This window comes from Ursus americanus, chromosome 14 (assembly GCF_024610735.1).
Source record: "Ursus americanus isolate L20-20 chromosome 14, mUrsAme1.1.p, whole genome shotgun sequence".
Taxonomy (NCBI): Eukaryota; Metazoa; Chordata; class Mammalia; order Carnivora; family Ursidae; genus Ursus; species Ursus americanus.
In genome coordinates, this window is record NC_142140.1 from 37224547 (window position 1) to 37239869 (window position 15323).

The following is a 15323-nucleotide window of genomic DNA, read 5'->3' on the forward strand; positions in this document are numbered from 1 at the left end:
TCAGGTCTGCTCTATGTGTCCCCCGCTCTCTCTGTAAGATTTCAAAGAGGTCATTGAGCTAATGATGGCATCTCATAAATCAGTTCTGGGGAAGTGGCAGGGTTTGTCTGAGGTCCAGAGTGGAGAAGGATTCTGAGAGTCCAGTGCTGGATGAATAGGACCTTTGAACAGATGGATTAGCAATGTCTGCCATGGGCAGGAGAGTTGGGGCTTCAGGGCCCCCAAGTTGCCCAACTCCAGGGAGCCTCCTTTACAGTGTGGCCCATGTAAACGGTGCCCTCTGTAGTTGTGCAACATGGAGGACTGTGTCATCTTTAAAAAATTGTGGTAAAATACACATAGCATAAAGCTAATCGTTTTAACAATGTTTAAGTAAACAGCTCAGTGGCATTAAGTATATTGATGTTGTTGTACAATTATCACCACCATCCATCTCCAGAACTTTATTCATCGTGCAAAATTAAAACTCAGTACCCATTAATCAATTATTCTCCATTCTCCCTTTCTCCCAGTCCCAGGTAACCATCATTCTACTTTCTGTCTCCATGAATTTGATCACTGTAAAAACCTAATTTGAGTGGAACTATACAGTATTATTATTATTATTATTATTATTATTATTATTGATGACTTTTTTCATTTAGCATGTGTACAAGATTCACCCATGTTGTAGCATGTGTTAGAATTTCCTTCTTTTCTAAGGCTGAATAATATTCCATTGGATGTATGTACCACATTTTGTTTATCTGTTCATCCATGGATGGACACTTTGGTTGCTTCTACCTTTTGGCTATTGTGAATAATACTGCTGTGAAAATGATTGTACAAAGATCTCTTTAAGATTCTGCTTCTGATTCTTTTGGGTATACAACCAAACGTAGAATGGCTTGATCATACAGTAATTTTATTTTAAATTTTTGAGCAATTGCTATGCTGTTTTCCATAGCGTCTATACCATTTTACATTCCCATCAGCAGTGCGCAAGGGTTCTAATTTCCCCACGTCCTTGACAACACTTGTTAATCTCTCTCCCTTTTCTTTCTTTTCTTTCTTTCTTTCTTTCTTTCTTTCTTTCTTTCTTTCTTTCTTTCTTTCTTTCTTTCTTTTTTTTTGTATAGTAGCCATCCTATGGATGTGGGGTGGTAGCTCATTGTAGTTTTAATTTGCATTTCCCTAATGATTAGTAATGTTGAATATCTTTTCATATGCTTATTAGTCATTTGTATATCTTCTTTGAAGAAATATTTATTAAATCCTTTTCCCATTTTTTAAAAAAGATTTTATTTATTTATTTGACAGAGATAGAGACAGCCAGCAAGAGAGGGAACACAAGCAGGGGGAGGGGGAGAGGAAGAAGCAGGCTTCCAGCGGAGGAACCTGACACGGGGCTCAATCCCAGAACTCCAGGATCACGCCCTGAGCCGAAAGCAGACACTTAATGGCTGAGCCACCCAGGCACCCCATGTAGTGAACCTTTTAACACACAATGTTCATTTTACATTTCTTATAACCTGTTTGATTTAAAGTCTATTTTGCCTGATATTAGTGTAGTTGTCCCTACTCTCTTTTGGTTACTATTTGCATGAAAGATCTTTTCCATCCTTTCACTCTCAACCTATTTCAGTCTTTTAAACTAAAGTGAATCTCTTGTAGGGGTACCTGGGTGGTTCAGTTGGTTAAGTCTAGGGGTACCTGGGTGGTTCAGTTGGTTAAGTGGCTGCCTTTGGCTCAGGTCATGATCCCAAGGTTCTGGGATGGAGTCCCGCATCAGGATTCCCTGCTCAGCAGGGAGTGTGCTTCTCCCTCTGCCCTCCCCCCACGTGTGTTCTCTCTCAAATAAATAAATAAAATCTTTTAAAAAATTATTAATCTAGAATTTAAGACACACAATTCATAAAGGTGTAATTTGTGACATCAGTAACTGAAAGGGGGAGGACAGAGCTATATAGGAGCAAATTTTGTATGTTCCTGAATTTATCCTGATACAATTTTAAAGTAGAGTATTACAACTTTAGGATGTTAAATGTAATCCCTGTGGTAGCCACAAATAAAATCACTCTAGAATATACATGAAGGAAACAAGAAAGAAAAGTAAAAGTTTCAATACAAAAAATCAAACACAAAAGAAGTCAGTAATGAAGGAAATAAACGACAAAGAAGCTTTAAGGCATATAGAAAACGGCAAAATGACAGAAGTAAGTCCCTCATTATCTATAACGACTTTGGCAGATTAAAGTCCCCAATCAAAAGACAGAGGTTGGCAAAATGGATTTTTAAATATATGACTCATTATATGTCAATTATATCTCAATAAAACACAAAAAAAATATGACCCAACTATATGCGGTTTACAAGAGATTCACTTTATTTTTTTTTAAGATTTTACTTATTTATTTGACAGACAGGACAGCGAGAGAGGGAACACAAGCAAGGGGAGTGTGAGAGGGAGAAGCAGGCTCCTAGCAGAGGAGCCTGATGTGGGGCTCGATCCCAGAATGCTGGGATCAAGCCCTGAGCCGAAGGCAGACGCTTAACGACTGCGCCACCAGGCACCCCTACAGTAACTTTTAAAATTAAAATATTTATTATTTATTTATTTTAAAAATTCCAGTATAGTTAACATAAAGTGTTATACTAGTTTCAGGTGTACAATATACTGATTCAACAATTCCACACATTACTTAATGCTTATCATGGTAAATATAGTCTTAATCCCCTTCATCTATTTCACCCATCCCCTGCCCCTCAACGCCCCCTCTGGTAACCATCAGTTTATTCTCTATAGATAAGAGTCCTGTTTTTTTGGTTTGTCTCTTTTTTTCTTTATTTGTTTTGTTTCTTAAATTCCACCTGAGTGAAATCATATGGTATTTGTCTTTCTCTGACATTTCTCTTAGCATTGTACTTTCTAGATCTATCCATGTTGCTGCAAACAGAAAGATTTCATGCTTTTTATGGCTAAATAATATTCCATGGTGTATATATACCACATCTTCTTTATCCATTCATCTGTTGATGGACACCTGGGCTGCTTCCATCATTTGGCTATTGTAAATAATGCTGCAGTAAACATAGTGGTGCATATATCCTTTAGAATCAGGATGTATTCTTTTTTTTTCTCCAGTTTTTCTATTCTTTGGGTAAATACCCAGTAGTGTAATTGCTGGATCATAAGGCACTTCTATTTTTAAAATTTTTGAGGAAACTCCATACTGTTTTCCACGGTGGCTGTACCGGTTTACATTCCCACCAATAGGCATGAGGGTTCCTTTTTCTCCACATCTTTGCCAACACTTGTTGTTGCTTGTGTTTTTATTTTATTTTATTTTAGTCCTTCTGACAGGTGTGAGGTGGTATCTCATTGTGGTTTTGATTTGCATTTCCCTGATGATGAGTGATGTTGAGCATCTCTTCATGTGTCTCTTGGCCATCTGTATGTCTTCTTTGAAGAAATGTCTGTTCATGTCTCCTGCCCATTTTAAAATTGGATTATTTGGTTTTGGGGTGTTGAGAAAAATAATAATTTGAATTAAATGTGGGAGATGGATTCCTGGTCCTTCCTTTCTGCCATGTTTTCTCTAGCTTTGACCTCATATAAAGGCTTTTGTGTAAATGTAAATTTCCATTTTTTTCTGGGAATAATACCCAAAAAGACAATTTCTGAATTGTATGAGAATTGCATGTTTGGTTATTTAGATAACTTCAAAACTGTTTTCCAGAGTTGCCATACCATTGTAACATTCATGCCAACAATGTATGAGAGATCCAGTTTCTCCATCTTTTCACCAGCATTTGGTCTTGTCACTATTTTTTGTTTTAGCCATTCTGATGGGTGTGTAGTGGCACTTCACTGTGGTTTTAATTTGCATTTACCTAGTGGTTAATTAAGTTGAATATCTTTTCAAGTGCTTATTTACCATCTATATACTCTCCAGTCAAATGTCTGTTAATATTTTTTGCTCATTTTCTAGCTGGGTTGTTTCTTTTTTACTGTTTTGCTTTGGGAGTTAAAAAAAATTATATATATATATATATATATATATATATATATATATATATATATACACACTAGCACAGTGCCATCAGCAAGATGGTGGAAAAGGATGTTCCCTGCTCATATTGCCCTTCAGCAGCAATAACTTGGCAGCCACTCATGGACAAAAGTACTTTGTGGGAGCTCTGAAATCCAAGTAAGAGATTGTGAAATCCCAGTGGAGTCAAGACCTAGGAGGTCCATTTTGAGAATGTTGGCCCATGCCCAGTGGCTGATTCATCCAACATGGTCTTATCTACACACCTGAAAACAGCTCTGTGCCCCCTTTGTTTGGCTTTGTTCTTACATCCAGCACCACACATCAAGGAATCTGGGAGGAGCCATGTGTGTTTATGTCTCAGGCAACAGGCCCACAGACCTTGGCCCTAGTTGTGACCCTGAAGTGGCCTGTGAACCAGCTCTAGCCCTTCTCAGCCACAGCCTGGGAGCCCCTGGAGGAAAGCCTGTTAAACTTGGTCTGACACAGAGCCCTCAGCCCAAGCTCCTCACCACAGCAGTCTGCGAGCAATCCTGACAGCCCAGGGGTCCAGGGGGAAACAGGCCCCTCTGTACCCCAGGACATCCTGAAATGGCCCTGTAGTTTGGCTCTAGTTCCTCCCAGCTTCAGTCCATAGTAAGTCTTGCCAGCCTGGGGACCCACTGGGAGAAATGCCCATCAGTGCCCCTGGAAGCAGGAGAGTCAACTTTGGTATGACAGCAGATTCATGAAATGGCTCTGTGACTTGGTTCTAGCCCATCTCAGTCACAATCCATGAACAGTCCTGCCCACCCAGAGACCAACTAGAAGACACATGCACTACCTCCAGAGTCAGGCTTGCAGAGCTCAATCTTGGCTATGAACACAGAGGCAGCCTTGGGAATCTGTTCCAGACCCTCTCAGCCATGATCTTGGCCCTGTTCTGCCTGCCCATGGCATACCCAATATCCTGGCAAGAGCTTTGTTAGGGACCTGGTGGGAGCCACACTCATCCATATACCTGGTAACAGGCCTGCTGTCTGCAGACCCAGCTGTGGACCTGAAGTGGACACTTGTCCCAGCACCAGCCCTACTGAACTAGGTCCCAAAGGCAGGCACGTTGATGCAGGGACCAGATAGGATCCATGCCTGTCCAGGTCCCTGACAACAAGCCCAACAGTGAACCCTGCTGTGGACCCAACAAAGGCCACATGACTCAGCTCCAACCCAGCTTGACTGTGATTCTGAAAGTAATCGCACCAGCCTGGGGAACTAACAGTCAAAGGTCTTTACTGGCCAAAACCAGTCTGTAAAGAGTAGAAGAGGTGTTTGCTCCTTTAAATGCACAGACACCAACACAAGGCTATACACACCATGAAGAATCAGGCAAACATGACACCAACAAAGGAAACTCATAATGTTCCAGTAAGTGAGCCTAAAGAAATGGAGATCTGCAAATTGGCTGACAAAGAATTCAAAGTAATCGCCTTGAAGAAGCTGAATGAAATGCAAGAGAACACAAACAACTAAGCAAAATCAGTAAAACAATGAATGAACAAAATAAGAAGTTCAGGAAATAGAAACCATAAAAAAGAAACAAACAGAAATCCTAGAGCTACACAATACAATGAAAGACTGAAAATCCAGAGAAAGCTTAAAAGGTAGACTTGATCACACAGAAGAAAGAATCAGGGAACTCAAAGACAGGTCATTTGGAGTTAGCAAGTTAGAGAAACAAAAAGGAAAAAAGAATGAAAAAGAATGAACACCTACGTGAAAAATGGAATTCCACTAACTTAACAAATATACACATCATAAAATTCCCAGAAGAAGAGAGAGGAAGGGGCAGGAAGTTTATTTAAAGAAATAATAGCAGAAAACTCCCTATATTTTGGGAGAGATATGGACATCAAGGTACCTGAAGCTCAAAAACCCCAAGAAAGATCAACCCAAAGAAGACTACTCTGAAATAATTAGAATCAAATTGTTAAAAGTGAAAGACAGGAGCGTCTGGGTGGCTCAGTTAGTTAAGCATCTGTCTTTGGCTCAGGTCATGATCTTGGGATCCTAGGACTGAGCCCCACATTGGGCTCCCTGCTTAGCGGGCAGTCTGCTTCTCCTTCCCCCTCTGCCTCTTTGCCCTGATTATGCTCTCTTGTGTGCTCTTCTCAAATAAATAGGTAAAATCTTAAAAAAAAAAAAAGTCAAGGGGCATCTAGGTGGCTCAGTCGGTTAAGCATCTGCCTTTGGCTCAGGTTGTGATCCCAGGGTCCTGGGATCAAGCCCCACATCAGGTTCCCTGCAAGCCTGCTTCTCCCTCTTTCTCTACCTGCTGCTCTGCCTTCTTGTGCTCTCTCTCTCTGTGTGTCAAATAAATAAATAAAAATCTTTTAAAAGAAAAAGTCAAAGACAAAGAGAAAAATTGGAAAGCAGCAGAAGAAAAGCAACTTGTCACATAGAAGGGGACCTCCCCCCCCAAAAAAAAACCACAGACAAAGGCTATCAGTGGATATCCCAGCAGAAACCTTGCAGGTCAGGAAGGAATGGGATGATATAGTCAAAATGCTGAAAGAAAAAACTGCCAACCAAAAATACTTTACCTAGCAATGATGCCCTTCAGATTGAAGGATAGATCAAGACCAGACAAAAAAAGCAGAAGGACTTCATCACCACTAGACCTGCCCTACAAGAAATGCTAAAGGGACTTCAAGTTGAATGAAAGAATGCTAAGAAACAACATGAAAACATGGGGTGCCAGGGTGGCTCAATTGTTTAAGCGTCTGACTCTTGATTTCAGCTCAGGTCATGATCTCAGGGCTGTGAGATTGAACCCTGTGTCAGGTTCCATCCTGCTTAAGATTCTCTCTCTTCCTCTCCCTCTCCCTACCCCCCACCCTTAAAAAGAAAGAAGCAACATGAGAACATATGAAAGTATGCAACTCATTGGTGAAGTTAAATATACAGTCAAATTCAGAATACTCTAATATTGTAGTCATAGTGCATAAATCACTTTTAACTCTAGTATAAAAGTTAAAAGGTGGTTGCCAGAGGGGAGGGTGTGGGGGTTAGAGGGATGGGCAAAATGGATGGAGGGGAGTGGGAGTACAGGCTTCTGGTTATGGAATGATTAAGTCATGGGAATTAAAGGTACAAAATAGGGAATATGGTCAATGGTGTTGTAATAGTGTTATATGGTGACAGATGGTAGCTACACTTGTGGGGAGCATAGCACAATGTAAGAGTTGTTGAATAACTGTTGTGCACCTGAAACTAATGTAACATTGCGTGTCAACTATACTCAATTTTTTTCAAAAACAAGGGACTGTGGAAAAAAGACAGTAGTAACATAGCTACAATAATTTGTTAATGGATGTGCAATATAAAAAGTTGTAAAGTGTGATATAAAATGTGGAGGAAAGAAAAGTAAAAATGAAGAGGTTTTGTACTCAATTGAAGGTAGTTGTCAATATCTTAAAATGGATTGCTCTAAGTATAAGATGTTTTATATAAGCCTCATGGTAACCACAGACACATACACAAATCCTCTAGTAGATACACAAAAGATAAAGATAAATGAATTAAAGTATACCATTACAAGAAATAAATCATAGAGACAGCAAGAAATGATTAAAGAAACCAGGAACTACAAAACAGTCAGAAAACAACATAATGGCAATAGTAAGTCCTTCTCTGTTGACAATTACTTTAAATGTAAATGGACTAAATTCTCCTTTCAAAGGCACACAGAAAGGATTTTTAAAAAGCAAGATCAACAATATGCTGCTTACAAGAGGCTCACTTAAGCTTTAAGAGCACATATCGGCTGAAAGTGAAGAGATGTAAAAAGATATTCCACGCAAATGATAACCCAAAGAAATCGAACATGGCTGTTTTTTTTTTTTCAGAGAAAATAGACTTTTATTCAAAATCAATCACAAGTGGGGTGCCTGGGTGGCTCAGTCAGTTAGGTGTCTGACTCTTGATCTCAGCTCAGGTCTTGATCTCAGTTGCGAGTTCAAGTCCTGCATTGGGTCTCCATGCCCCAGGTTGGGCTCCATGTCCAGCGTGGAGAGTACTTAAAAAAAATCAGTTGCAAAATAAAGACGGTCACTATATAGTGGTAAAGGAGTCAATTCATCAAGAGGATATAAAAATTGTAAATAGATATGTGCCAAAGCACCTAAATATTTAGAGCAAATATTTTTTAAAGATTTTATTTATTTATTTGAGAGAGAGACAGATAGTGACAGAGATAGTGAGAGAGCACAAGTGGGAAAGAGAGGGAGAAGCAGGCTCCTGCCAAGCAGGGAGCCTGATGCAGGGCTTGAACCCAGGACTCTGAGATCATGACCTGAGCCGAAGGTAGACGCCCAACCGACTGAGCCACCCAGGCACCCCTAAAGCAAATCTTAACAGAAGTGAACGGAGGATCAGATAGCAATACAATAAAAGTAATGGACTTCAAACCCTGCTTTCAACAATAGATAGATCATCTAGACAGAAAACCAATAAGGAAATAATGGACTCAAATAATACTATAGACTAAATGGACTTGACAGATATATCCACAGCATTCCATCCAATGGCACCAGAATAACATTCTTCTCAAGCACACATGGGACATTCTCTGGGATAGATCACATGTTAGGTCTCAAAAAAAGTCTTGGAAAATTTAAGAAGACTGAAATCATACCAAGTATCTTTTCTGACCATGATGGCATGAAACTAGAAATCAATAAAAAGAAGAAATTGAAAGATTCACAAGTATTGGAAATTAAACAACACACTCCTGAACAATCAATGGGTCAAAGAAATAAAAATGGAAATCAAAGTATCTTGAGACAAATAAAAATGAAAATACAACATACCAAAACTTATGGGATACAGCAAAACTGTTCTAAGAGGGAAGTTTATAGTGGAAAAGTCTACATTAAGAAAAAAAGAAAGATCTCAAATAAATAACCTAACTTTATACCTTAAGGAACTAGAAAAAGAAGAACAAAGGCCAAAGTGAGAAAAAATATTAGAGCAGAAATAAATGAAATAGAGAATAGTATGATAACAGAAAAAAAATCAATCAGCTTAGGGTTTGTTTTTTTTTAAGATAAATAATTTTGACACACATTACCTAGGGTAACCAGGAAAAAGAGAGGATTCAAATAAATAAAATTATAAAAGAAAGAGGTACTATTACAACCGATACCACGGAAAACCAGAGGATTGTAAGAAATTACTACCAACAGCCATACACAAAGTAATTGGATAATCTAGAAGAAATGGGTACGTTCCTATAAACATACAACCATGACTGAATCATGATGAACGAGAAAATCTGAACAGATCAATAATGAGTAAGGAGATTGAAGCAGTAATTTCTAAAAATCTCCCAAAAGAGAAAAGCCAAAACCATACACTTGATGAAACCATATACTTGACGGGTGAATTCTACCAACCATTTAAAGGCAATTCTTCTCAAATGTTTCCAATCATTGCCAATACAAATGTCAAGCAGTTTTTCTCTTATGCTTCCTTCTCAAAGTTTACATTTTCAGGTCTTATGTTTAGGTCTTTAATCTATTTTATTTTTGTATATGGTGTGATATAAAAGTCCAGTTTCTGGTTTTAAGAAAGAGCCATACTAAAAACAAATACATATGCTCCCTTATAATTACAGTCCTTTTTAAAGTACAGGCTTTTGGAATGTATGTATTAAATAATTTTGTGCATCTAGCATATAGTGAACATTCCATGCACTGTGACTACGTGAACATAAAATGCATCTTTTGTATCTCAGTTACTTAGAATAAATTTGGGAAATGTGAAAAAAAAAGTCCAGTTTCATTCTTTTGCATGTGGATATCCAGTTTTCCCAACATTTATTGAAGAGACAGTTCTTTACCCATTGTGTATTCCTGCTCCCTTGTCAAACATTGACCATACATGTGTGGGTTTATTGCTGGGCTCTCTATTCTGTCCCATCAGTCTATGTGTCTGTTTTTATGTCAGTACCATATTATTCTGATTACTACAGCTTTGTAATATGAGTTGAAACCAAGAAGTGTGATGCCTCCAGTTTTGTTCCTTTTTTTCCCCCTCAAGATTACATTGTTTATTCAGGATCGTTTGTAGCTAGATAGAAATTTTAGAATTGTTTTTTTCTATTTCTGTGGAAGATGCCATTGGAATTATGATAGGGATTGCATTGAATCTACATATCACTTTGTGTAGTATGGACATTTTAACAATATTAACTCTTCTTAACCATGGACATGGCATATGCTTCTATTTATGTGTCTCTTCTTCAGTTTCTTTCATCAGGAAAGTGAATCAGGCCTGCTTCCACCAGCAGATGAGAAATGTGGTGGGTTCTGATGCTACTGCTTCTGAGGACAACTTGGGAACTGCTGCTGGCTAATGTAGGTTGTGGAGAGGGTACATAAGCCCGGGTTTCACTGCCACTGCTATGGACAGATCGTGCCTGCTGCTACTAGTGGTATGGAGCATGGGATGGATTGACCCATCTGGGTACTAAGGTCACTTCTGCAGTCACTTTAGCCTGTCATTGCCATTAGATATGGGGCTCCCTCATAGTTTGTTCTGGACTACCCTTCCTTTGGCCATAGAGAGCAGGCTTTTCTTGTTTTTGTTTTGTTTTCCCTATACCTGTTAGTGGTTCTGGATTGCAGATATTTCTGGTGTCCTGTCTGAGATATATGATAGACAAAAAGATAACTGAGGGAATTCATCATGGTGTACATTTTAAAATCTTGAGGTTCCTAGCTTATCCACTTTCTTCTTTCCACATTTCAGAGTCCTTTCATGATTGTCTATTGACTCATTTTCAGGCTGTTTAGTTTGTAATTAGAGGGGAGAATAAGGGAAAAGTGAGTTGACACCATCTTGTGCCACAATAGAAAGCTCCTACATCTAGTTTTTTTTTTTAAGATTTTATTTATTTATTTATTTGACAGAGAGAGAGAGAGAGAGAGAGAGAGCCAGCGAGAGAGGGAACACAAGCAGGGGGAGTGGGAGAGGAAGAAGCAGGCTCCCAGTGGAGGAGCCTGATGTGGGGCTCGATTGCCGGACCCTGGGATCACGCCCTGAGCCGAAGGCAGACGCTTAATGACTGAGCCACCCAGGTGCCCCCTACATCTAGGTTTTTAACCAAATAAAGTGCAAAACTTAGATTCACACAAAAAAGTACACAAGTATATATAGCAGATTCATTTGTAATTACCAAAAACTGCAAACAACTCCAAGATCCTTCAACTGCCAACCAAGAACACTACACCTAGCAATTATGTCCTTTAAACATCCATACAGTGGATTACTACTCAGCAATAAAAAAAGGAATCCCTACAACTCCATATAGAATTCTCAAAGGCATTATGCTAAGTGAAAGAAACCAGATTCAAATGGCAACAAACTATTATTCATTCTATATGAAATTCTGGAAAAGGTAAAATAATAGAGACAGAGTACAGATCAGCGGTTGCTAGGGTCTGGTGGTGTAGTGGTTGACTACAAAGGGGCACAGTGGAATTATGCTTTATGTATTTAGAAGCTCAGTTATTGGGTGCGTATACATAGTCTAAAGTATTAAGGAATGATTGTGAATGTTGAAAGAAGTAATAATACTGAGGTTATATATTTTTTTACAAAGTTCTCATTTATTAAATATATATTTAAGAATTTATGGATTAAATGGTGGGATTTTTGTTGTTTGCCTTTTTACAAAATAATGTATTCCAATCAGGAGGAAGTAGTTAACTTTGTAGCCTGATGTAGAGAGGATGCATAAGGTAAAAACAGAGAAATAATCATTGGATTTGGCCAGCTGGAATATTGGTAATGTTGATCAGTGCAGTCTCTGTGGAGTGAGAGTGATAGAGCTGGACTGGAATGGGTTGAAAAGAAAATGGTAGGAAGAGAAGTGGAAACAGCAACAACATGTTTTGCTATGAAGAGAAGCAAAAATCTGGAACAGAAGTTGATCAAGTGCATATTTGTTAAAGATGGAAGAGGTAGACACTGATAATTTGGATAGTGGGGTTTGAATGGAGGATCAAAAACCTTGAGATGGTAGCAGTGTAGTGGAGGGGTTGGGCTTTGATGGGATCAAAGACCATTTAGTTCAACTGAAGGGAAGGCAGCAATTATGGTCCAGAGGGAGCTTGGATGGATAATGTGGTGGTAGGAAGATAAGGGTCCAGTCTGCCCCCATTTCTTCAGTTAAATGTGTGGTGACATCATCAAGTTCAAGGGGAGAAAAAATAGAATTGGACATTTGGAAAGGAGGTGATATGGATATTCAACTCAGAAAATGGAAATGCAAGCATATCAGAGAAATGTATTGGGAAATTTGTCCAGTAGAGATTTGTCCAGCAGATAAATTTGTCCAGTAGAGATCTGCAGTCACGAATATAAACTGAGACCATGCCTCCGGATTGTTTGTTTTGCTCCAGCCATGCTTGCTTTTCTGCAGGCACAAAGCAGGTAAATGGTTGAGTTGCCCCACATGTGTTTGCACAGACAGAGAGAGCTAAGAGAAGTCAAGTTGTGCAGGGCAGAGATTATAATGATTAACCATAGAATCTGAACTGGGTAAAGATGGATGCAAGGACATGACAGGGATGATGGCTGTAAAAAATAAAAAGGTAGGGTCAATAGATTAGAAGACCTTCTTATCTGAAGAAACATTCTATTGGGGGTATTTAAAAGGTGAACTGGAAGGAAAGAATAAAGTAATCAGAAAATGGAACACTAGAAAAAGCAATTTGGGCAAGAGAACAATTATTCTACTGGTGAGGTCTATAGCCACACTGTCCAATGGAATAGCCGTTATCCACGTGTGCCTATTTAGATTTACACTAAACTAAACTAAACTCAACTCAACTAAATTAAATTATTCAATTTTTTAAAGTTGTACCAGGCACATTTCAATTGCTTCACAACCACATGTGGCTAGTGACTACCACATTGGACTGCACAGATACAGCACATTTCTATCATCACAGAAAGTTCTATTGAATTGCATTGCTTTAGTATGACTACGGGAGCGAGTGGCTGAGGATGGGAGCAAAAATAGTTTATTAGAGGCAAGGAGATTGATAGGACCATCTGGCCAATGATAAATCACCAAAAATGGAGATAAGAGTAGGGATGGGATAATATCAGAGGGAGCCCTGTTTATATCGAAGCCCTTAGGGAGAAGGGTTCGGGTAAGGATATTGTGGAGACAGAGCTGTAGTACCATGAACTCCTGTTTCCCATTAGTTCCCAGGGTCATCACATGCTCATCAGCATGCCCAGCTGTACCTATCACTAAGACCAGCCTCTTGTCCTTCACCTGGAGCTGCACTGCGCTGCTTCCAGTAGAGTCAGGCAAATGTTGGCATTTTCTCTAGGGGCTTATCAAAGATACCTTGTCTGAGGTATCCCCACCAACCCCCAACCCCAGGCTGACAGAGAACAGTCTCAGCATCTCTTCTCACTTGCAGAGGTGCTCAGAGTCCTCAGAAAGAGGCAGCCCACCTATTTTCAGATCCCCAGGTGAAAAGAAAGGAATGGGGCTGGGAATGGGAACTGAGACTTCTGGCTCTGTCATATATCAGGATAGACTAAGACCTCAGTTTCTGTTTTGACAATTGAGTAAATAGCATATTGTCATTGTCAGTCCAGAATGGGGTCCACGGTCACAAGGGGAAAACCTCACTGAAGTTCTTTCCCAGGAAGAAGAGGAGGTAGCATGGCCTAAGACCCAACATTTCCATTAGCTAGGGGAGAACATAAGACATAGCAGACCAGGTTAGATCTTTACTGGGGACAGGAGACACAGTGCCCCTTCTTGCCAGCCCTTAGGGGTTGATGATCTCAATGTGGAACTGTAGGTGAGTGGCTGTGACTACACAGTGGCCCCGGAGGAGAGCACAGGTATAGCAGTTGTGGCATTCCCAGTGGCATTGGATGACACGGATGGCGTTGAGCACCTGACAGTATCGCCAGTGGATACGCCACATACGGACCAAAGACTGGATCTTGATCACTGCCCTCACTGTATTTGCATAGGTAACCAGGGCTTCCCTTCGCTTCTTCTGCAGCAGGTTCTCCAAGGTCTGCCTCCACCAGCGCTGAATGATCCAAGCCCTGAGGGCTGCGTGCAGCAATGTCCGGCGTACCAGGGTGCCACGCCACCAGGCCTGAATCTCTGTGGCTGCATTTGTTTTTTTTTTAAAACTTTTCTAGGTGAAGATAAGAGAAACCACTCAGGGAACTTCTTGCCATCGACTTCCAAGATCTTCCTGGAAGCGGCCCAGATTCTCTTAACCATTATCACTTCTTTGGAGAATTCAAGGGAGTTAGGACACTGCCTAGGAGCAAGAAGACCTGGGTGGTGAGCCCTCCTCTGTCACTATGGGCAGATAACCCTGCTCGCAGAGTCACAGCATCCTCCTGACTATCCCAAAGGTGTACGGATAAAGGGAAAACCATTAGTAGTTAGAAGGGTGCATTAGGGATGTGACGGACTTTGTTAGTCATGCTCTACCTCTTCAGTGCTTATTGGGTTTGGGAGGTTTGGCCTCGTAATGCCTTTGCCTGGTATTCTCTGCTAATGCTAGTCCCAACCATCGTTGGTTCATTTCTCTCTGCCATAACAATGTACTTCAATACTGTTGTGGGTTTTCAGCACCCTCATCCCATTTTCTACCCCAGCCCAAATTTTGAACAGCACCCTCACCCCATTTTCTACTCCAGCCTATATTTTGAACATTGTACTCTCTAATTCAGAGTCCTCACATTCTTACCTCCCAGCCCCATATGTTTCTTGATGGCTTTCATTCTCCATTCACTTTTCATGCCACAGTCTAACTGAGACCCAGAGAGCCCACATAGAGAAGGGAGTGGAGGAAAAATGAGCCAATATTGAGGTGACACCTGATTATTTTAGACTCTGGCTCCATAAAAAGCACAATTCCTCACCCTCATTAAACAGACATGAATGTTCTGGATATCTCTTAACTACATGGAGATTTTACCCACCTTGCTCTGCTTCTTCCTCTTCTTCAATTCAGTTATTTCATCAACATCTTCAATTACAATTAGAACTAAATTGCCCTGAGTCTGTCATCAGAATTAAATGGGAAAATGGATGAGTTAAGACTGCTGTTTTCTCTTTATGGCTCTGTACTCAGATACCCCCTGCTTCAGCATCCCTTCTTTTCCCAAGACCTGTGAAGTCCCAGGTGATTTCCACCCACTCCTAGCTTGCCTAATAACTCTGGCCACATCTCTTACACAAAATCGGATCCCCAT

At 40.1% G+C, this 15323-nt stretch overlaps 1 protein-coding gene across 1 annotated transcript; it reads right to left on the reverse strand.

Moving 5' to 3' along the window:
* Positions 1-13867: 13867 nt before the first annotated feature.
* IQCF2 (IQ motif containing F2) lies at positions 13868-15323 on the reverse strand. Its single transcript, XM_045807132.2, has 3 exons — positions 15306-15323; positions 15051-15131; positions 13868-14251 (listed from the first exon to the last, which is right to left on the reverse strand). The coding sequence occupies exons 1-3, from the start codon at positions 15321-15323 to the stop codon at positions 13868-13870; spliced, it is 483 nt and encodes a 160-aa protein (XP_045663088.2).

Bases quoted from the DNA above. Each gene is read 5' to 3' on its own strand.
- IQCF2 (XM_045807132.2), bottom strand. The intron at 14,252-15,050 runs GTGGGTAAAATC...ATCTTCACCTAG, and splicing joins AGAGGAAGAAGCAGAGCAAG to AAAAGTTTTAAAAAAAAAAC.